General features: G+C 42.7%; 2 protein-coding genes across 2 annotated transcripts in view; both read right to left on the reverse strand.

Moving 5' to 3' along the window:
* Positions 1–1,611: 1,611 nt before the first annotated feature.
* Positions 1,612–11,807, reverse strand: LOC139442100 (uncharacterized). Its single transcript, XM_071222898.1, has 3 exons — positions 11,471–11,807; positions 4,291–4,836; positions 1,612–1,838 (listed from the first exon to the last, which is right to left on the reverse strand). Exons 1-3 carry the CDS (start codon positions 11,805–11,807, stop codon positions 1,612–1,614), a joined length of 1,110 nt encoding a protein of 369 aa, XP_071078999.1.
* Positions 11,808–18,678: 6,871 nt separating this feature from the next.
* The window catches only part of LOC139442786 (nidogen-like), a 62,927-nt gene continuing 56,970 nt past the window's right edge, over positions 18,679–24,635 (reverse strand). Inside the window, exons 20-25 of the mRNA XM_071223677.1 lie at positions 24,165–24,287; positions 23,800–23,971; positions 23,281–23,438; positions 22,098–22,221; positions 21,389–21,510; positions 18,679–20,609 (exon numbers count right to left, since the gene is read on the reverse strand). Coding sequence (XP_071079778.1) covers positions 20,467–20,609; positions 21,389–21,510; positions 22,098–22,221; positions 23,281–23,438; positions 23,800–23,971; positions 24,165–24,287 — 842 coding nt within the window. The 3' untranslated portion in view covers positions 18,679–20,466. The remainder of the gene's footprint in view (positions 20,610–21,388; positions 21,511–22,097; positions 22,222–23,280; positions 23,439–23,799; positions 23,972–24,164; positions 24,288–24,635) is intronic.

Below are 24,635 nucleotides of genomic sequence, written 5' to 3' on the forward strand. Positions count from 1 at the left end.
AATGTCACCAGAGAGATTTTTAAGATACTGCATATATGGGCGGGCAAACAAAAGCTGAATTTGCAGTTCAGCACACTGTAGACATGTCGCAAGTTAGTAAAATTCTATCCCTTTGGGGGCAATTAGCTTTGACGGTAAATGTTATTTAAGAAACAAACGACGAATGGGAGTTTTTGTATGATACACAACGACCACGAGTCGTTTATTTCTTATATGAGATATCAACAATTTACATTATGTACAGCCTCTTTAAGGATGTTGATCAAATGTACTGGCTTTAAAAATAGTCACCCAAATTTTAATAATGATGACTCCCCGAATAGAACCCGACCTCAGAAATGTCGGAGAAGTCCATTTTATTAACAAGGGGTTTAAATTTGTTATTTCTCGCATATTCTCAAGGTTTTCACGTCGATTTCTGTACCTTTTCTCCCAGTGCCGATTGTCAGATCTCTCCCAGCTACATTTATGGGGAGAAACTCACAAGACTCTTCCCTATAGAAAATAACGTCGTCCAATTTACGACGTCATCAAGTTCGACGTTCGAATCTCCAGAAATGACGTCCAGATGTTCCTTGCGATTTATCGCGTAGCTATCTTATATACGCGTATAACAAAAGTTAAATACCTAATAGCATGTGAAGTATACTATTCTCGTTGGTAGTACCCTAATATTGATTCGGGGACACGGATAGCCCAGACAGTGTGCAGAGTTGTTTCCCTTGGGGACGTCAAAAACCGATGATTCTGGGTTCAAATCCCAGTTCGCCCCAATTATGTTTCTAGGTTTGTCAGCACCATATCAAAACGGGAAAAACGTCTAAGACCTGAATCATTTCGAGCTTTCGTCCCACATTAAGCTGACACGCCGTGTTATAAGTGGAACTCAATATCAGCTAACTATGACACCGCCCTAAGACAACTCCCACAGCGGCCGTGCAACTCAAGCAGATCCTTCTTAGTTATTCAATCCCTTCTCCTCAACGTCATCATTGTCATAATAGTCCTCCCTGGCTGTGGCATAAGTGATCACGAGGATTGCGCCATGCAAACTGAGCCAGGTGATCTAACGAAATCACACAACTCCCATGTTCATTGACCGAACTTTCAACCTCAGTGTCACGTGGTAACATCATTACCATAAATCGAGCAGATATATTTTTACCATACCACTGTATAAACGACATACTCGGCCAATGTCAACACAAATATAGTTTATTACCATCCATATGCGTTACGAAACAGGGGGAAAACATAGCCTTGTATCTACCATATTCATTTGACATGACATATATATATTCATCAAGTTTGACTTTATACGTATATATATACGTATATAAAGTAGCACTTCATAGGTTATTCTGATGTAGTATTTACTAAAACGATAAGCCATGTTTAAGACGCTTCCTAAGTTGTGGAGAAATTTGAGGTTATATATTATCATATACTTGTCGGTCACTGAATGCAGTTGCGACAAGTGGCATCAGAAATATCAACCATACAAGATATCATTCAAAATAAACTGTTATATCACAATGTATCATACCAAACATCCGATTATGAAAGATTGTTATCATATAGACCAAGATATTCAAGCCAAAGAGAAATATATCACATATCCCAGAAGTCATCTTTCTCGACTTCCGGTAGTTTCTCCTCCGATGAGAATGGGGCGTCACTATCCTTGAATAATGGCCCCTCGACCGCACCCAGTTCCTCCATCCAGCGCTCGAACGACGTCGCCGAGCCGCCCCTGCTGTGCCCCTCGTGGCTGCCGCTTGTGCGAGAACTCACCGGAGTGTTGGGGCGTCTCTTCCTGGCGTCATCGGTGTAGTCCTCTGTCATAGAACAAGCAGATAATGTTTTGCGTTGAAAGACTGCCTGCAATCTATTGAACCCCATTGTTAACCAATAATCATTTACTGCCAGCCAAAAGAAGGTTTAAACACCACTAAAAATGAAACAAACAAGAGAATGGTTATTCGAAGGTGATGTATTTTGATAAGGGTCTCATAGTTGTATTTTTGTTATTGTTAGGTTTGCATTGTTCCTGGTCAGGGAACAGTGGAGCGTGAGTCATTCGTGTGGCCGACCACGGGAGGACAAATGGCCGTGTGGCCGACCACGGGAGGACATGGGTCCATGTAGCCGACCACGGGAGGACATGTGGCCGAGGACGGGAGGACATAGGGTCGTGTAGCCGACCACGGGAGGACATAGGGTCGTGTAGCCGACCAACGGAGGACATAGGGTCGTGTGGCCGAGGACGGGAGGACATAGGGTCGTGTAGCCGACCAACGGAGGACATAGGGTCGTGTGGCCGAGGACGGGAGGACATAGGGTCGTGTAGCCGACCAACGGAGGACATAGGGTCGTGTGGCCGAGGATAGGAGGACATAGGGTCGTGTAGCCGAGGACGGGAGGACATAGGGTCGTGTAGCCGAGGACGGGAGGACATAGGGTCGTGTAGCCGACCACGGGAGGACATAGGGTCGTGTGGCCGAGGACGGGAGGACATAGGGTCGTGTAGCCGACCACGGGAGGACATAGGGTCGTGTAGCCGACCAACGGAGGACATAGGGTCGTGTGGCCGAGGACGGGGGGACATAGGGTCGTGTAGCCGACCAACGGAGGACATAGGGTCGTGTGGCCGAGGACGGGAGGACATAGGGTCGTGTAGCCGACCAACGGAGGACATAGGGTCGTGTGGCCGAGGACAAGAGGACATAGGGTCGTGTAGCCGAGGACGGGAGGACATAGGGTCGTGTAGCCGAGGACGGGAGGACATAGGGTCGTGTAGCCGACCACGGGAGGACATAGGGTCGTGTGGCCGAGGACGGGAGGACATAGGGTCGTGTAGCCGGCCAGGGGAGGACATAGGGACGTGTAGCCGACCAACGGAGGACATAGGGCCGTGTGGCCGAGGACGGGAGGACATAGGGTCGTGTAGCCGACCAACGGAGGACATAGGGTCGTGTAGCCGACCACGGGAGGACATAGGGTCGTGTAGCCGACCAACGGAGGACATAGGGCCGTGTGGCCGAGGACGGGAGGACATAGGGTCGTGTAGCCGACCAACGGAGGACATAGGGTCGTGTGGCCGAGGACAAGAGGACATAGGGTCGTGTAGCCGAGGACGGGAGGACATAGGGTCGTGTAGCCGAGGACGGGAGGACATAGGGTCGTGTGGCCGAGGACGGGAGGTATAGGTTTGCATTGCTCCTGGTCAGGAAACAGTGGAGCTGGAGTCACTCGTGTGGCCGACCACGGGAGGACTGAAGACCGTGTAGCAAACCACGGGATGACATGGGGTCGTGTAGCCGAGGATGGGAGGACACTGGGCCGTGTAGCAGAGGACGGGGGAACCTAGAGCCGTGTAGCCGACCACGGGAAGACATAGGGCCGTGTAGCCGAGGACGGGAGGACATAGGGACCTGTAGCCGAGGACGGGAGGACATGGAGCAGGGAGGACTGACAACACGGCATCGTGTTCCAAATGGAGACAAGAAGGCTCTGCATATGCTCGACCGCCTCCGTGGTCTAGTGGTAGAGCGTCCGCCCGGAGAGCGAAAGGTCCGGGGTTCGATCCCCGGTCGCGGCATACCAAAAGACGTTACTCTGTCTGACGCTCGGCATTAAAGGGGCTAAAACAAGGACTGGACGGATCGGCGGCAGTATCCTGTGTCTGTGTGGGGTATTAAAGTTAAACTGCGGCTGGTATCTCAGTGGGCTAGCACTATAAAATCGGCATTAGCCCGATTAAGTTTCTAGGTTTGTCAGCACCATACCCGAGCTCCTGGGTTTCACCGAAGTGGTAAACGTCTGAGACCTACATCACTTCGGGTTTTCCTCCCACATTAAGCTGACACGCCGCGATATAACTGTAATACTGTAAAAAGCGGCGTTAAACCCGACTCACTCACTCACTCCCTCATATAATGTTCATCCTATTTTTGCCTTTTACGCCCAACGGATTCAGTTTTGGAGGTTAATCGAGACATTGACGTTTGTTTATTCTATGGCATTGACGGTTTATATAATACTTCCGCATTATCCAGTCCCGACAATCCAGTGATTGACATCGTGAGCATCGATCTACGCATTTAGGAAACGATGACATGAATCAACCAAAACCAGAGAGCCTGACCACCCCATCCCGTTTGTCGCCTCTTACCACAAGCATTGGTTGCTGAAGACCAATTCTAACCCCTATCTTCACGAAGATGGCGTCAACATAAACCATGTATTAACTGAAGGCGGAACAAAGATAGGATAAAGATAAAGCCTCACCGGGGCTTGCATTGAAGAGCCACTGCGCCTGCCTGGAGTGACGAATGGGCGATCCTTTCACCTCCAGACGATCCCTGTCGTCGTTGTCGCTAGACTTGGAAACGTTGCTGCTGCAGAAGGAAGAGTTGGGCCCAAAAATATGCTTCGTTTGACCTAGGAGTCTGAAGTTGGTTTTGCTAGTCTTGATTTCCATTGAAGACGTCTGGCTTTTGTTTGAGGGTGTAGCTGGTGAAGAGCTCCCGGAGCTGATGGAGGACGATTTACTGGACTCAGAAGGCTCTGCTGTTGGGAGCTTTAACTGTAGATATGACGTAGCAGGTGCCATTCCCATAATTCCTGGCTTGGTAATAAACCTCGTCATCGGACCATTTTCTTCAAAAGACTGCTGTATTTTGTGATTCACATATGACGTCTGTCTCGCTATTGGCTGCTCGACACCGGATGTTGGCTGCTGCTGCGTGTCACGTGACACTGTCCTGAGCAGATTTTCCCATTCGTCATTGTTCCCGGTGAGGTCGGACTCCTCGTCTGAACACACGGGGTCACCTGTGGAGGAAAGATCGGTGAGTGAGTGAGTGATTTGAGTTTAACGCCCCATCCTGATGAACTGTGTCACATTGTAAAGCTCGTGTACCTCCGTCGGTGGGTTATTATTAGTCATTGTGTCTTTAGTGGCCGTATACGGTGTCATATTACGTGTCACGTGACCTCCATCAGTTAAATAATTGGCTCAAACCTATCGTCTGCTGTAACAGAATACTACTGTTACTGTTGTGAATCATTACTTTTGGATTATATCTTGGATATTGCCTTTTTATGCTCTATCATAGCTAAGTTGTGCGTTCAACTGTTATTTTCTTGGCACTCACTTGGAATGCCATGTGTTTTACTCACTGTTTATTATCCAACGGACACCACAAGAGATTATTCAAAAAAGGTATGAACATATTGGTAGTCTGACAACTCTAAAACTATTGAATTCTCAAGTCGAAAATATCAAGAGTACATTTGTAGCATATGGGTTAGTGTGTGCATTAAAATATGTAGGTCGAGTAGCGTCGTGGTTAAAGCGTTCGCTCGTCACTCCGAAGACCCGGGTTCGATTCCCGACATGGGTACAATGTGTGGAGCCCATTTCTGGTGTTCCCCGCCGTGATATTGCTAAAAGCGGCGTAAAACCAAACTCACTCACTATGTAGAACCTTAAAACCTTAAGGAATGTTGCATCTTCTGAATGTACGTGGATTTATAGATCTCTTTATCAAAGCTGAATTAATTTTTATCATTGCAACAGTTTACATGTTTATCATGAGCCGTCATATAGCTGGAATATTGCTGAGTGCGGCGTTAAACAACAAACCAACCAACCAACCTTCTTCGAGACCAGGAGGAGAATGCAAGCATTCCCCCAAAACCTCTCCCAGAGGTATCCGATCAAAAGATGTTCAAAATGACATAAAAAAGCAGGTACTTGTGGAGAAAATACAAACAAAAGTGGGAATAATGGTATTCCTCCTGAGGAGAAATCTATGATACCGTATATCATGATAATAGCCCATTTAGACCTTGTCAAGTATGGATACAGTTTGAAAAAATTACCAAAGATGGTAATAATCATGAAATGAATAAACCTTATCACCTATGTGAAAAAGCATTAATATTCAGTAAATATATTTCGCAACATGGAAAACCAATGAAAGTAACCAAACACAGCTATTTTAGAAAACGCCTCCGTTTGTCCAGTTGACAGAGGCGAGTGGGGGAATCTGTCGTCTGCTGGCAAACTGTTTACTGTAAGTAGGTCTCACTCGAAAACGAGGCTCGGTTTTTACGGGAAAATATATCAATTATTAAATTGAGGTTTAGCTCGCACGCCGTCAGGTGCTAAGTGCACGAATGACTTACTTTATATAACCAACTTGTCCTGCTGCTACAAATGCCATATTCAATTATATACAATTCGCTGTTCTAAATAGTGACGCGTGTTTTTACAAGACAGCAAATTTGTTTTAAGGATTCTTGTAGCAGTTAGGAGTTCCAGTTATGGTATCAGATCATATTGGAAACATATTGACATTTATGATCTAGTCACAACAAGAACTATTATGAAAACTTAAGTTAGTGGTTTGAGGTTACTGGCGCTTTGAACAGTATTCCAGTTATATCACGGTTTGTTAGCTTAATGTGGGAAGAAATCCCGAAGTGATGCAGGTGTAAGAGGTTTACCACTTCGGTGAAAGCCACCAGCACGTTATGATGCTGATGTACCTAGATACATAATCGGCAAGTATCGGGATTCGAACCTACGATCATGGGTTTCTGGCGTGCCAAAGGTACGCAACTCTGCACAGCGAAATGCTTTGCGATTGAGCATCAAAATTCACGCTTCTTCGGTAATATGTGCCGTGAAGTGTGATTTTTAAATACCTGTAATCATTTTGATTATTCTCCTTAGAAGAGGAATATATACGCGATAATAACTACCATTGTTTTTAGCATTATGTAAAATAAATCTTATATGGAAATACCGCAAATACGTTGAGAATAAAATTGTAAATGCAGCCATCGCGTGACTAATTACACTATGTTTTTTAGTTTGAATGACAGTTGAATTAATTTAAATTCACAGCAACGTGAAGTTACAAAAGAATGTTTTATATTTTCAAGGGCTTCGGGAAATATTTCTAGAAGAAAACGCCATCTCTAGATATCAGGATGTTGTTTAGAACTGCGAATGTATTGATTGGAAAGGATTTCAATATACATAATCCAAATTCCCCCAGCGCCAAAACTAGGTTGCTGACAATAGTGGGGCCGCTTAGTCTTGATCGCAGATACATCGAATAAATAAACCTTTAGAAACAGATAGGTAATAAACGATGTTATTTTTTATTGAAAAGTACGTAAATCTCATAACTAGGAATAGAAGTGGCCTTGATGAATGACGTCATAAGTCAAGAAAACAATCGCGTTAAGTTTTATCGTTTGCCCACTCAGGTTTTCTTAAGTTGCATGCGTACGTGATTGAACGCGAGTATTTTCATCTAAATGTCTGAGATATTACTAATTTATTTAACATTTTGTGGGTCCTTTGCATTTGTTTGTTTGTTTGTTTGTTAATGATTTTTCACTGGTCACTTTGCATTTGTACTTTGGGAATGACCATTTGATATTCTCCGTGTGTGTGTGTGTGTGTGTGTGTGTGTGTGTGTGTGTGTGTGTGTGTGTGTGTGTGTGTGTGTGTGTGTAATTTAAACAAAAACATCTGGTTTGGAAACATATGCGTATAACAATGGTTACCTAAAACCTATTAGAATTGTATGCGTTCGATATCCTAACAATAGTTTATCTGACATGATGAAATCTATTTCTGAACACTCGCAGTTAAGTAATACTGACACAAACAACTGTCTCATGGCCACACAATACGAAGTACAAAAATGAGGACTCTCTCAGATTCTCTCGTGTCATACAATGCTGACTCGTCCTCAGCTAAAAACGGTGGTGTTCCGCCATACTTTAGGGTGGTTCCGTTGGCAGTGAGGCTCATTTGTATCAGTAATTCTTCTCGTTAATGGTGAACATACTTATAGATCGGCGTTCGTAAATACACTGTCCCCGTGAACAGCTATTTTGACAGCCATGGGCAGTGAAAAATAAAGTAGATCAGCCATGTGAAGCATAGGGGAGGAGGGATAGTCACTCTGTGTATATATTACTGTAGCTGAGGAGTTATTTCAAACTTAATGGTACTTAAGTACAACTTTTTTTTAAACTAATACACTGCGATATATTAATTTATTTGAGAAATTAATTTGTTCAGCATTTTTGTAATTAATTAATGTCTACAACCTGTCACCCCTACAGTGGTGGATGCCATGTTGACTTGGCTTAGTCCGTACAGAGCAAATATGCAACAGTGAGTGAGTGAGTGAGTTGGGTATAACGCCGCTTTTAACAGTATTCCAGTTACATCACGGCGTGTCAGCTTAATGTGGGAGGAAAGCCCGAAGTGATGCAGGTATCAGACGTTTACCACGAGCACGGGTATGATGCTGACAAACCTAGAAACATAATCGGGGCAAACCGGGATTCGAACCCACAATCATAGGTTTCTGGCGTGCCCAAGGGACGCAACTCTGCAAAGCGAATCGCGGCGCCTTAGACGACTGGGGCCACACTCGTGCCCCCAAATATGCAACAGATTACGGTGATATTTAATATATATCTAGAGAGGATTATTTCATCAATGGTTTTCAAAAACTTTGCATTTTATAAACATTGTTTTGAACCAATCAAAATGAATTTTATTAATCTAGAACTGGAATAATATTGTTTTATGTTCATCAGTACTTTTCGGCTCGTTATAAGATTGCTGCCCAATTTGTCCATGTGTAAATACGCGTTCACCATTTTTCATATTTAAATCCGGCGAACAAACATATACAGTGACATTTAAATTCATATACAAAAAGACATATTTCGAAATTTCTGAATTTGATATTCTACTTTCTCGCAGTGGGCATCAAGTGATGATTCGCGAGTTTCTATTTCGACCGTTGTCCTTGACAAAGCTCAGCACGTTGTATTGTCTATTTTAAAAAGCCTCGTTGAAAATCCGATCTCCTCCTATCTTCAGGCAAATGTAAATATCAACACTATTGTGTTTTTGTACTATTTTGAACATTTATTGCCGGGCACGTTACTGAGCGGATGTCGGAAGTCGGTCAACTAGCAGTACCTTGATGTTGACTTGCTGGTAATTGGTCTGTATTAGAGTTTCTAATTTGCTTGTTTATTTCGAAATCCCAGATGAACTGTATTGGTGCTTATTCAGCACTCAAATAATACTTCTACGTGTTTTAAAAAAAAATAATTAAAAAAATTATTTATTTATTTTTAAATTCGCATAATACACTAATGCTGATGGGTATTTGAAAATCGATAAATTTGCTTCTTTCGGGACAAATGTTTCATTTCAAACATGGTTAAAAATTCATTTCATACCCTAGTCTTCATTCAACCTTTTTTCTTTTAACACAGCCACAGATTAATCATTTCACATTGTTGCATTATTGAGTAGGGGCGGTCAGGTAGCCTAGTGGTTAAAGCGAAGACCCGGGTTTGATTTCCGACATGGGTACAATGTGTGAAGCCCATTTCTGGTGTCCCCCGCCGTGATATTGCTAGAATATTGCTAAAAGCGGTGTAAAACCATACTCACTCACGCACTCATTATTGAGTCATGGTTAAATAGACATAATCAACAGTTCTTTCCTTTTTAAATTACATAAAACACAAACTCGGTATTCTCTCTTTTGTCTCTCTGTTTACATACAAAGACAACCTTCAAGAATGTTATTCACTATTCTTTACGATCATGTTGACGATATTTTAAAGCTATGATATTATATGTCGAAATGTCACAAACACAATGTTTACAAACTCTAGAGACTTCCATTCCACGTGCACTGAAGCCATGTCTCTATGTGATCCCTTTGTTTATATCACTGGAAATACGCATGTTGCTTTTTTCTACATGATGGTAATGTTGTAAAGTGCCCGACCATGGCAACACGTACTGTACTGTGTACTGGTACTATACATTGAATACAGCTTGGAGGATCTTATAGTACCTGACATAAGGATCAGCCGACCTGAAATTTCTCAATTGCGACCAAAAATTTTAAAAATCATAATAAAAACAGAAGTTGACATCTAAGTTTAAAAACACCACAGCATATTTCATAATTTCACTTAATAATAATAATAATAATAATAATAATAATAATTATTATTATTATTATTATTATTATTATTATTATATTGTAATGTGTTTATTTATACTGGGCCATATCCACGCTGTAAAGCATGCTCAATGCGCCATATTATTACCCCGGTCAATGGGTCAGTGTGCAATCGATTTTCATTCTCAGCTCCCTGGGGAGTATGCTTCCCGAGGCAGCCTGTCTATGGCAATAGGCGGTTGTTTATCGTACAATAAAATAGTGCAGAGAGAATTAACCATGAGTCGTTTATTTTTTATATGAGATATCAACATTATTCACAGTCTCCTTAGGATGTCAGGAAAATGTACACCTTTTAACATTATTACCGGTAGTGGTTCATTCTCCCTGCAGTGTTTTATTGTACAATAAACAACTCACCTTCGTCGCTTAAATACGTTTCTTAAATAAAGCCTCGTTCTTCATTGTTCTTTGCGATTTATCGCGTAGTTACTTTATATAATGTAAATATAACACGGGTCTTCAGGGCACACGATAAGAACTATTCCTGAGGACAACTTTCAGCATCCCGCAGTGGAGACTGACACTGTTCGACATAGCAAACGTCATTGGGAAACACCCGAAATGTTTTGATTTCTTATTATATGTTTGATGTTTAACGCCGCACTCAGCAGAATGATAGCGGTTGGTAAATAATCGAGTCTGGGCCAGACAATCCAGTAATTGACACCATGAGCATCGGCCTACGCAGTTCGGATACAACGATATAACCAAGTCACCGAGCCTGACCACCCGATCCCGTTAGTCGACTCTTATGACAAAATGGGTTGCTGAAGAATAATTCTCAACCGGATCTGCCCCGGTCTGGTTTCATATGGTGAATGAGTGATTCAGATTAACGTCACTTTCAGGATTATCCGAGCCATATGACGGGGGGATAGGGGGACACGAACAATAGACTTCACATATTAACCCATTCTTGCAATAAAAGGAGACTATGCTATAGGAGACCACCCCTATGGTAAAAAGTATTTCTACAGACCCGTGAAGATCCGGGGTAGAATAGTTCTTCAGCAACCCATGCTTGCTGTAAAAGGTGACAAAGCGTGTCGTAAGAGACGACTAACGGGATTGGGTGGTTAGGCTCGCTGACCTGGTTGATGCATGTCATCGATCCCAATTGCGTGGATCGATGCTCATGATGTCAATCACTGGATTGTCTGGTCCAGACTCGATTATGTACAGACCGCCGTCATATAGCTGGAATGTTGCTGAGTGCGGCGTTTAACAAACAAACAAACAAACAAACAAATCACATATTATATTCAAGCATCGAATGGGTTTTATGTCGTGACTAGCGAACGCCTTTCCTGCTTGGCTACCCAACAGTGTGATAATGCTGAATAAATAGTATAAAGAAGTCAAACACTTACGTTCCCAGGACACGATATTCGATCCTCCAACATTGAACACTACCTCCTCAAAGTCCTCATCTGTCTGACTGGAAGTTTGAGTGCGCATGAACCGATCCACTTCCTGGTGATTCTCTGACGTCCGCTGCTTGTTGTGATCACTGCATGTGGGGCAGGAAAAATCTCTGCGTCGACGGAATTTCGGTGCAAACTCTAAACAGCTCCTGCAGTAGAAGTGCGACTTGCAATGAAAGGAGGCGACTCGGACGTTCTTCTGCTTGCATATGTCACAACTCCCCGGTAGAAAGTCTAACCCGCAGGCACTACTCAAACAGCCACCGTCTGATGTCAGATCCATCTTGCCCTATTACTTGCACTGACGTCACTGTTGTGGCTCTGTGACGTCATTCTTTTATGACGTCATTGAATATCTGAGACGTAACGGTTTTGTCGCAGCCTAAAAGTCAAGAGTGTTTCAAGGGGCCACCATCTCGCTTACTGACCTATTGTGAACCTCAAATTACATTTGGCATGGAATTTGATAGACTGGAAATATTTTACAAATGTATTTTGTTTTCTCGTCATTGGTAGTAAATTTATGAATATCTGAAATATTGAAAAAAATCTTTTTTATGGTTTTATAGTTTGGTTCTTAGTGTTACATAATCCCACGTATCTATTTCACGGTCAAATAAAATGAAACAGACTCTGCTCGACGTTAGGGATAGAATTTAGATGTCAGCAGTCGAGAAATTATAAACAGCAGGGCGAAAGTATACGCCCACATTTGATCGTGGCTGAAACTGAAACAAGCAAGAAAAGTTTATTCGATGGTGATATATTTGAAACGGTGTCATAACGGTGGTTTGGGGGTCAAGTTTGCAATGTTTCGGCGACTGTTTTCACCCTAGTAACGTTGATAATGTTTGTAATTTTGTAGGTCATTGCCAATTTTCAAGTGTATACTATCGGTTTATATGTGAGTGAGTGAGTATGGTTTTACGCCGCTTTATAGCAATATTCCAGCAATATCACGGCGGGGGACACCATTTCGGGAATCGAACCCAGGTCTTCGGCGTGACGAGCGAACGCTTTAACCACTAGGCTACCCGACCGCCCCGGTTTATATGTTAGTGTATGGTGGGGTATCATTGGAGAAATAACATTCTACTTGCGACAGATTTTTTTCAATTTCTTTTTCTGTAGTCTCGGATGACAGTGTAAGCTTTTATTCTGATACACCATATTTACGTAACAAATGTGACATTTGCACAAAATGAAAGTCTGACAACTGCTAGTCTAGATCACGTACTTTGTGTACCCCTCTGACAAGAGTAAATTGGCACGGTTCACATGACCGAAAGTTATCAATGCACAAGCTTCGATGGCTGAGTGGGTTGGATCGCTGACTTTGTGTGCTGGCGATTAGGTGCCTCACTCTGGCAGTGTAGGTTCGGATCCCGGATGGGTCTCAACCCCCAAAAGTACTAGAATCTGTACTTTACGAAGAAAGTGTTTTCCCGAATATAACATTTCTTACATTTTTTACCGCTTCCTAAATGGCGTTGGGTACTCACTCACACGATTAATACGTTCAGGTATCATAATATTTTGATCAAATCCAAATTTCAAGTGCATACTTTCATTTGTCCGGAACTATATAATAAATAAAATAAATCCCTAAAGTGGCGCAGTGTCTTTTTAATTTTAATTTTACTGCGAAACAGGTGTATGGAATCAGCTTGTACAAACAACAAAATACATATTTACCCATTGTTTCCAAGATTCAAAATGTTCTTATCAATGACGAGATGTAAAAAAAACTCGTAAAAACTCTCGATGCCAAGCTTCCAGTCTTCCAGTTGCTCATTATCCTCGACATTGCTGTAAAGAGTGACGTGGTTTATAAAACGAACATTGATTTGTGTAACCGATCTTTTCTTCTATTTAATACATTGTCAGAAACCATTTTCCCCCAAATCAAATAATTTGACGCAATAAGAGAAAATATGTTATATTGATCCCTTCCCTCTATAAACGTAACCCAGACAACCAAAATAAAATAAATGGAAATAGTGGGTTTTTTTCATTGTAGGTATTATATGCATGTTTGCATGCATGCTCCGGTACAAGACGGTTATTTAATCCGACCTGATCATTTCCCATCCAATCACGTTATGATCGAAACCTTTTTCACGGCACATTTAGTGGGATCTATATACACAAGATGATTGCATATCAGAATGTAGTCAGTTCCAAGTGGGAAATACCAGTTTCGTGCCAAATTAGGTTCCTAGCTCCCTTTCCATCAACCGCATGTCGAACCATATTTGTACATCACGGGCAAATGTTAACATAAACATATCAGTCAGGTCAATCACAGCTAGATCGTCAATCGTGTTATGTTTCAAATGTGTGTTAATCGCCTAGGAAAAATCCCATAGTTTCCCAGTCCGCTGATTGCCAAGTACGATCAGAATAGAACTACCAAAACATCCTATAATTGAATATTTTCTTTGAAGTCGATTCGAGTGCAGTATCTTTGAAATATCTGATTTCCAGGCGCACGCACATGTAGGCAATTTTGAGCAATTGTCTGGCAGAACGCTGCTGTGGATAACTGCTGTCTATATAGTGAGTTGCGTTTAAATCTCGCGAGAACGAGCCTCGCTTTCAGTGATCGTAAATCACAGAGGATCATGGGGATTCAACAGAGCAATTTCACGGTATCGTTATAGCATTACGGTATTTACATCGCATAAACGTTACATAAAGCGAAAAGGAAAGGGTAAAGTTTAACATAACACTTGAGAATGTCACTCGCATAATATAATCGCAAGAGATCACTGACACCAAACCTACATCTCTTTGATACAGCTCATCCCTGCAGAGCTGGTCTAACTGCCTTGGAGGGCGGGAGAAAGGGAGGTTAGGGGACCGACCATTTATATTCGCGGGTTTGGGGGATGGGGAGAGAGGGTTGGGGTGTCGTAATTGACAGTCCGGACTTTTGTTACGGACAGAATATTTTTTTAAGTTGGTGCCTCAAAGCATTAATTTAAACAATGTCATCGACGGGGCCTTAGATTATTTGGAAAACAAATTTGTTCCAGAAAAAGCTGAAAAAACTAAGTCTGTTTACCCCAATACAATAATTGTTCGGTTTAACCTTTCAGAAAAAAAATCCCGGCGTTGCTTTTTATAGACAGAATAGCTAGCTGTGACTGTTTGTGTATATCTGACCGATTTCGTACAGAAAAAGAAATGACAAAAACTTCTTCTTTTTCAAAAATCAATCTCGCCACTTTCATGCGACCCAATTTAGCAATCGGTTGATGGTGATGTCAGCCTCATCTTCCCCCGGTCCCCGAGTAGTGGATAGTCCCCGATTAACTGAAATAATTGGAGATTGATCGGAAGGTCCAAACGACCTAGGAATCGAACGCAGTTTCCAAAATCAAACACAAACGAGAAAAACAGAAAATGTAGTCCAGCGTCTTTTTCAAACATTAAGCCTCAAGACCGGTCTTGAATAGGTCTTAACAGGCCCGTGAAGATACAGGGTAGAATAGGTCTTCAGCAACCCAAGCTTGCCGTAAAAGGCGACTATGCTTGTCGCAAGAGGCGACTAACGGGATCGGGTGGTCAGGCTCGCATACTTGTTTGATTCATGTCATCAGTCCCAACTGCGTGGATCGATGATCATGATGTCAATCACTGAATTGTCTGGTTCAGACTGGATTATTTACAGACCGCCGTCATATAGCTGGAATATTGCTGAGTACGGCGTTAAACAACAAACAACAAACAAACAACAACAACATTAAGCCTCAAGTAAGTAGAAGCGTTTGTCTTTGTTAGGTGGAGTGTAGTTACTGAACCTAACATTAAAAAGCAGCAAAATGACGCAAACAGATTGATTTCGCTGATCAATCAAGTGGAACAAGTATAACGCGAGACATATTTATTGCGTTCTTGATCTATACTCCAATTTTGCACATGTTGATCGCCGGAGGACATTCCGCTCTGTGTAAACTACTCAATGTTAAAACCTAAACAACATTATTTGCTGTTGCTGCGGTTCCTGTTGGACATGTTTGCCATTTTAAAAACTCGACAAGAACTCAACCTAGAGATCTGCAAGTGCCTTCGCAATTCTGTCGTAACTAATGATTCTCTTTCCGATAAAACATATCCAAAAACATTATAACCATGTTCAAGAGAAAGGGGGCGGCGTATTAGCAAAGTGGTTAAAGTGTTCGCTCGCTCGCCGAAGACCTGGGTTCGATTCCTCACATGGGTACAATGAGTATTTTATGCTTTAGTAATATTCCAGCAATATCAGGGCGGGGTACGCCCGATATGAGCTTCACACATTGTACCGATGTGGGGAATCGAACCCGGGTCTTCGGCGTGACGGCCGAACGCTTTAACCACAAGCCCCGTAACTGTGATGTTGCTTGCATAATGCTTAAAACGTCATAAAACCCACTCACTCACTCAACCAAGTCAGCAAGCCTGACCACCCTATCCCCTTAGTAGCCCCTTACGACAAGCACAGTCGCCTTTTACGGCAAGCAGGGGTTGCTGAAGACCTATGATATCCCGGATCTTCACGGGTCCCCATGCCATAGAGCAGCAACAGCAGTGCTAAAGGTTGTTTCCATAAGATGCAATAATCAAACCTGAGAGGTATAAAATGATTTGTGACAAGTGACTTCGAAATATGCCCCTGTCTACCCCACAGCCGGTAGGCTGAGCTGGTCATGTGTCTCGTTAGCAGCGTGGTTTGTATACTCCCCAGGGAGCTGATTTTGACATTCGAGAACACACTGATCCATCATCCAAAGAAGTAATGATGTAGCGCTTTGAGCTTACTCAAGAGTGTGAAACCTGAAGTATTTTAAACATACTCAATATTATTATTAATAAATATGGTTAATATTATCATTGTTGTTTTTATTATTAATAACACGAGATGTGTGTCACTAAGGCTATATGGATAATGATAATGAGTGTTCCCTTAACTAACAGTTTGAATACAGACAAATTGTAAGGCTCTAAACAATCTCCCGTTCCTTCTGTTTCTTTCATTATTTCAAAACAAAATTCACGTGCGAGAATCGTCAGTAGCCGGTCTTCTTTTTTGTAGTCGAAAGGGGCCCGTAGCAGCTTTGTTTCATGCGAGTTGGAGTTATCTCCCTTTATTGTAAATTATAGAATCGTGAATGAAATCGAAACTAGTGTGACTGCGGTTTGAGCACTACTATAGTCCTCGACACTGTAAATAGAATCACGAAATATCGCGAAGATTAATTGTTTGTTTGTTGTTAAACAAGAACGTGAGTTTTGATCACGTGGTTACACTCCGGGTTAGACTCGACGGTCAGGTGACTGCGAGAAGTTATATTTAGGGGTGCGCTGCAAACAGCCAATCGCTGGCAAGCGATGTACAGCAAAAAACGTTACAGTGGGGCGCTAACTTTCAGCCGCTTGCAATCTAACCAATCGCTGAGGTCGCTTCGTTCTCAAACCAAAATGGCGGCTGAGAAAAATTTGATTTTGACAGCGGAACAAAGAATTCTTGTCTGGATCAGCTGGGAAATGGGTGTAGCCGGGGGAGTGGTAGTTATCCGGCTCGGGCCGTTGGGAAACACAGACACAGGCAGATGACGATAATGGATTTATTACAAGGGGGTGGCTGCTGTTGAAGAACTATCTGAAGAAAAGAAAATGTCCTTCCTCCTCAACAGCAGCACATGAAGTCATATATTTGCAAGTTCACAGGTATTATTTATCTTAAATATATAAGTACAAAAGCCATTGGTAAACTATAATTAAACTAACTTTAATGTTAAATTACTGTTATATGTTCACTATAGGATACTTGAAAAGCACATGGGCCAAAATGGACCATGTGGTTAATTATTTTACAAGCACGTTTTATGATATCAATATTCCATTTACTAATTTATTATTACTTTAAATGATATAATATATCTTATTCAATTTAATTCAGCACCCTAATATAGATATTAATTTCTGACAGAAGCGGATGAAAACAGATTGAAATGTGGCCATTCCATACCTGGAGAAAAGAAAATGTCCTTCCTCAACAGCAGCACATGAAGTGAGGAGGAAGTCAGGTATGGAAGGAAGCTATCTGTAGAGGACCAGGGTGGCCAATTAGAAGACAGATTGCATTAAGCATCAAAGGAAGTGCTTAATGCAAGATATAAATAGACTGAGGGAAACCCTACAGGTGTGAAAAATGTCTAAAGATAGACAGTAGGTTGAAGGGAAAGATCTGGTGAGAGATTCCAAGAGACTGAAAATAAGGGTGTTGAGTTGTTTAAAGAGTTAGATACTGATATTCAACTGTAGACAAGACAAACATTGAACATATAGATGATTATGATGATGATGTATGAATAATGATATAACTATAGCAAGAATATAAGGTACCCTGCTACATGGGCAAAAGCAGCTGACATTCCAGCACCCTCAGTCTGCTCTACATCTTCAAAAGCGAGCCTCTTCTATTACGTTCTTCATTTGGGCAAGGCAACCAAGTGGTAGTCGCGCCGCCATTTTGGAAGAGTACGCAAGTGCTTCAAGTTGCGTCAGACCTCTAAGCGATTTTCAGCTTTCATGGCGCCTACAGCAATGACCTTGGTCAACAGCGCTTTGAAACATCTGCACGTGTCTTTCTTTCAGTTCGTGCTGGTGATGTACGTCCGCTGGACACGCTGCTTAATATAGTCGCGCAGTGTCACCTGCCTGCCGATCCTCAGTCGGCCATTGCTACCACGTGATCAAAACTCAATGACGATGTTTATCGTTCAGAAAATGGACTTTTCTTGAATTTGCAATTTATGCCATTACTGTAAATAATATTCCTTATCGACGGAATGGCCGATTTCACATTATGCGTATTAGCACACATGAAGCTATCTTCGTCAATTGATCATCGCGATATTTCGTGATTCTATTTTAAGTGGCGAGGACAATGGTTTATCAATCCATTCGATCACCAAGTCGCTATGTTACATAACGTAAAATAAACATGTTGTGCAACAAAGTCTGAAAATCTATATATTCCATTTTACTCATTATACACTGTACACGTTAATAAATCAATTACATTTCCCGGTGTGTACTCAAAGCTCAAATCAAATATTAACATGCGTGAACATGCAGTAAACAAAATGATGTCTAATAGAAGACATACAAAAGACAAGTTTATTTTATAGAAAACACTTTATTTGTCAATGTAGAAAATATTGAGTACAAAACATGCCCTTTGGCTTGCATAATGGGTTAATGAATACAGTGGCAGCGAGACCGTGTGTCCCAACTACCCTAGCACTGGCCCCGGGGGTGGGGAGGGGGGGAGGTACATGAGGCCACGCGTTAGTACGCCACAATGTACAGCTCTGTAAAATGTAGGCCAGGTATGACATGGTTCATGTGAAAATCTTTATGAGATGACTCTACTACTCAAGAGAAGTTAAGAATGACGATTCTTTCGTATTACTAAAATGTATCCGTCATGTCGTGCCATTAACACTGGCATGACAGACTAACTATAGTAATATGAACGAATTTGTACGTTCTTAACTTCTTTTAAGTAGTATATACTAAGCCACTTAGCTGAATTTCCTCTCATCATACCAATAATTTCCGCCAGTCACTATTAATTGTGTTTGTTCTTGAAGGCTAAGATGCGATTGTCTATCGTTCATCTATATTCACAAGTAGCACCGTTTTACATCAGGTAACCTGTACCGGCACTGCTTTAAAAAATATCACGCAGATGTTACACGACATAGATACCGTAAACCTACGGCAAGCTGTTCTTACTGGGGTCTTCTTACTGAGATGGGAATAGAATCATTAGAGTTTGACACATTGTACTGCCTGTTAATGAGAAAATCCGATGCCAATGTTAAGAAACATATCACCTCCTCTGAGTAAACAGCAAACTTACTAGGAACAACAGATGAAGCGCCTGTGTCTATTTGTTGGTCACGACTTAAATAAGGCTAGATCAATTAGTATATGTTGTCTGGGAGTCAGCTGGGCTTTCGTTGTTTTTATGAGATATTCGTCGGGCTTGTCCCCTTCCAACATATTTATGTATCGAGTAGCGGCAGCAGCTCATTTTTGACCAAAATCCGACCGACGAACAAATCTGTTTTGGAGGCCTTATACATATACAAACAGAGGCATCTGAAGTTATTGTTGAAACAATTAAATTGTTAAAAAATTAAAACTACCAAAAAGCGCTCCCTTGATATTTATAAATATTAGAGGAGGGTGTTTGTACATAACGCATGAAACATATATTTGTTGTTATCAGCCTCAGATTCATCTGAACAAACCTATCGTCACCGTGGCCTCACACATGTCGACACTGCTACAGTTCGACAATGGAACCCTATCAACACTGCTACAATGGTACCCTATGTTAAATACATCTAGTACTAAACAACACATAATACACATATGATACACTTAAAACGATGGCTCGCATTTTCTTATTTGCAAGCCTATTGAGTATTGAGCATCTCAAGTCTCTTGTCCTGACTTAGAAGACGAGGGGATAAAAGTCGTACCTGTTCTGAAAGAGCTCGACTCCAAGGCACTTTTACTGTATATTGTTTGAGCAATTCCATGAAGAGATCCAAGATGTGACGCAATGATCAAGGGGACTTATTTCCTGAAATCTATATTCTAAAAGAGAGAACTCTTGCGTTGACGTTAAAGCGTTGCTATTACCGTTTAAGGAGTTTGCGGTATAGAGACGAGGAGTTATAAAGCATGGCTGTGTAGTTACATATAGTCGTCGGCTCGATACAGTCATAATATACCCTATATACACGAGTACTTTGGCACACTAGAACACTGAGAGTAAAACGAGCATCTCCAATAGCACCATGGTTGTACGACCCACTCAGATCACTTAAGCCACACTCTCATTCCAATGATAATGTTCAGTCAACGTCTCCGACACGTCACTTCCGCTTTTTCATCAAGGCCACTTCGTTGCACCTTCTTGGGTCAATATCGTCTGGGCATGCGCAGGAACGACCTCCGCTTGGTGATGGTAGACACAGGTAACGACATCCGCCGTTGTTAACTGCACAGCCATTGGTAACTGAAACGTAAAGAGGTAAGGTAAGGATATTTGACTTTACCTTTTCCTGTCAAATCTTACCAGTGAGACCAAAATCCGTTCCGCTTGAGGAGTTATTAAACATGGGCCCACTTGCACAAAGCGACCATAGCGCTACGACTAACGTAAGCCTATGTTAAAGTATTGGAGTTACGATCGTCTTAGCGCTGAGATCGTTTAGTGCAAGTGGGTCCAGGGCGTATTATTGACTCCCTAGTCCGACCCAGTCAGTGTCTTATACACTGGCCCACAGTCGTCCAACTAACCAACCACAATTTCAAGGATTATCTCCCCCTCTGAGACCCTATTGTTTCAAGAAGCAAACAAGCACCTTTTTAAGCAAATTGTGTGAGCGGCACGACATACTAACGCTCACCCGGTGTCATCACTGAGTATCAGTGATCCATTTATAAACATGTGAAATGAAACACTTTGAAAACGAACAATCAACTTCAATATATAATCGGAAAACATGTGTTTTTGCAAGTCCATCTCCAAACACATCGAATTAAATTTGAATCAATACGACACCATTGCTGTGTTTGATTATCTCATTCCTAAATACCCAGAGCAACTTACTTTGATTTTTCGGGATTTTTGCCAAATGTGACAAAAATACGAATATGCGTTTACAAGGTCTTTCAGTATAATATTTAACCACAATTTTGTGTTGTGTGCCCAATGGCGAGACTGGTTATGCTCTGGTATTGACGTTTAATCTTTACTAAGGGGATTAATCCAACCATCCAGGAGCTGCTCACCTCGAGGACATTGGTCTCTGACTGCTGTCACGCCGTACACGCGGCCATTGCCGCCGATGGCGAGGTTGAGCGGGCCGTTGGCCTGTGCGCCTCCATCACGATTGATGTTTGGAATTCCCTTGCTGAAAGCATACCATGAGTGTTATTCTGGAAATATCCCCGAGGAGTGGTCAATGTGAGGCAGTATGGTTACAGTGAGACGCAGGTTTATTGTAGAGTGAGAGAGTATGGTTTTTCGCTGTTGTAGGCAGTATTTAAGCAATTTTACAGCGTGGGACACCAAAATGGACTTGTACCCATGTGGGAATAGAACCCGGCACTTCGGCGTGGCGAACGAACACTTTCACCACTAGGCTACCCCACCGCCCCTTTATTGTAGGGAAATCATTCAGTTGTTCAAATAAATATCAGTACCAAGGTGCTAGCTATGTCACGTGTGGTCCGGCGATCGCAAGTCATACAGAGTTGTGCACCTTAGCTGTAAGGATCCGCTGGTCGCGGTTTGAAATCCAGATTCGCCGCGACTATGAACCTTGGTTTGTCATACTCGTGCTCAAGGGTTGCACCAAACGTCATCCAACGTCAAGTTGACAGGCTTGATGCAACGGACATATTGTTCAGATCGGGATTGAACCACTCTTTCCAGTAATATAAGAACCTCTGATGCTAACCCGCCTCAGTGATAGGTACAGGTAAAGTCGCTACTCACGTCTCCCAGTCGGACCAGTACAGGACGTTGTTGAAGTAGGCGACGTCGAAGGGGTAGGTGGCCTTGTCGTAGAGGATCCGGCGTCCTAGGCCATCACTTCGGATACATTCAATGCGTTTCGTACCTGGGTAGGACAGAGGACTACTTTATTTAGAAGTAGAAACAAATATTTATAGAACTACAGTCAGCTTTAATAACGTGAGTGAGTGAGTATGGTTAACATTGCTTTAAGCAATCTCACAGTAGGGGACGCCAGAAAAGGGCATAACACTTTGCCCATGTGGGGAATCGACCCAGGCCCTTAGGCGTGACGAGCGAACGCTTTAAGCACAAGAGTATCCGACCGCTCTTGTATAAAGAAACATGTGATGGATACTGAATTCTGGTGTTCAGAACAAATAATAGTAAGTGAGTGAGTTGGGTTTAACGCCGCTTTTAACAGTATTCCAATTATATCACGGCATGTCAGCTTAATGTGGGAGGAAAGCCCGAAGTGATGCAGGTCTAAGACGTTTACCACTTCGGTGAAACTCACGAGCACAGGTATGGTGCTGACAAACCTAGAAACATAATCGGGGCGAACCGAGATTCGAACCCACAATCATAGGTTTCTGGCGTGCCCAAGAGACGCAACTCTGCACAGCGAATCGCGGCGCCTTAAACGACTGGGCCACCCGTGCCCCCCAGAACAAATAATAACTACCTGTTTAAAGTTTTAGCCATCAAATATCCAAGAGATTTCTTGTCACCAATTTGCAATCAATTACGTCAGGGTACTGTACAATCTGACATCAGTTCGATCCTGGTGATCAAGTAATCCCGCCTCATTTATAAAAGGGGCGGTGAGGTAGCCCTGGGGTTAAAGCGTTCGCTTGTCACGATGCAGACCCCGGTTCGATTCCCCAAGTGGGCACAATGTGTGAAGCCCATTTCTGGTGTCCCCCGCCACGATATTGCTGGAATATTGCTAAAGCGGCGTTAAACCGTACTCACTCTCTCATTTAAAATAAACAACATACTACTCCTTCATGGTAAGGTATACTACTCAAAGGAAATGTAATAACATGCCTATCAGAGTTTTCATTCATCCCTTTCCCCAATATTTAAAAGTGAATTCACATTTCATTGTGTCTAATGAGGTCAAGTAGTCGTGGCAACCACAACACGAGTTATCTCCCCTTACCGGCGTCTCCCCAGCAGAGTTGCTGTGTCCTGTCGTCCAGGGTGAGGCCGTTCGGCAGGGCCAGGTCGGAGGTGACCAGTACCATCCTGCTGGTGCCGTCCATGTTGGCCTTCTCGATCTGGGGCTTGTCACGGTTCCAGTCCGTCCAATAGAACACCCTGTGTGGGAGAGGGAATGTAAAGTTAGGACATCACGCCACAGAACACGATGACAACCACACGGCATCAAAATGTCGTATTAAGTAGAACACCCTGTGTGGGAGAGGGAATGTAACGTAAGGACATCACATCACAGAAAACTGTGACAACCACGTGGCATCTACATGACAATATAAGAAGAACACTTTGCAGAAGAGAGGGAATGTAACTTTAGGACATCATGCCACAGAACCCCGTGCTAAAAAAGGTACTCGACATGTGTGGGCCAAAGACGATGGTTCCAAGGTTGACATTGTCTGAACTCAACGTACCATCTACACTGGTTCAGGACGATGTTAGTGAATAGAATTAAACAACGTACCCTCTACGTGGGTCGAGGACGATGGATCTGGGATTGACGATGTCAGAGCTGAACAGTGTCTTCTGGTCGGAACCATCCAGCTTTGCAACACCAACAACGTCCAGTTCGGAGTCGGTGTAGTAGAGGTTCCTGGAGATGTAGTCAATGGCGACGCCCTCGGGGGACACAAGGCCTAGCAACAAACATAAGTACAAAATATATACGTCACGTTGTCTGAGGCTTGATAATGCTTATCTCTCTTATAATAATCTCCAAACTGTTATAGGTGCGCTCGGTTTCGTGAAATAAGTCTGGATTGAACCATCTAGTCTTCCCAATTCATGGTGTCCTTGACATGTGTGAATCGTTGTTCAGGGTAAACTCACCTGTGAGAACAGTCTGTATGTCCGTGCCATCATACCGCGCTCTTCTGATTTGACCCCCAGCCACGTCCGTCCAGTAGAGGAAGCCCTCAGAACAGTCTGTGTCCAGGCCTACTGCCAGCTGACCTGGGAACATTCATCACAGATGTATACTCACTGATCGGCCTACTGATAGCTGACCTGGGAACATTCATCACAGATGTACACTTTCTGCTCAGCCTACTGATAACTCATCACAAATGTACACTTTCTGCTCGGCCTACTGATAGCTGACCTGGGAACATTCATCACATATGTACACTCACTGATCGGCCTACTGATACCTGACCTGAGAACATTCATCACAGATGTCACTGATCGGCCTACTGATAGCTGACCTAAGAACATTCATCATGATGTACTCTTCCTGGTCGGCCTACTGATACCTGACCTGGGAAATTTCATCACAGATGTCACTCATCGGCCTACTGATAG

This window comes from Haliotis cracherodii, unplaced genomic scaffold, assembly GCF_022045235.1.
Source record: "Haliotis cracherodii isolate W230 unplaced genomic scaffold, xgHalCrac1.p SCAF_5, whole genome shotgun sequence".
Taxonomy (NCBI): domain Eukaryota; kingdom Metazoa; phylum Mollusca; class Gastropoda; order Lepetellida; family Haliotidae; genus Haliotis; species Haliotis cracherodii.

Coding starts and splice junctions, on each gene's coding strand:
- LOC139442100 (XM_071222898.1), bottom strand. CDS start 11,807: ATGGATCTGACATCAGACGGTGGCTGTTTGAGTAGTGCCTGCGGGTTA. Junction 4,837..11,470: donor GAATATCGTGTCCTGGGAAC/GTAAGTGTTTGA, acceptor TTTCCTCCACAG/GTGACCCCGTGTGTTCAGAC. Junction 1,839..4,290: donor GCTCTTCAATGCAAGCCCCG/GTGAGGCTTTAT, acceptor GTTCTATGACAG/AGGACTACACCGATGACGCC.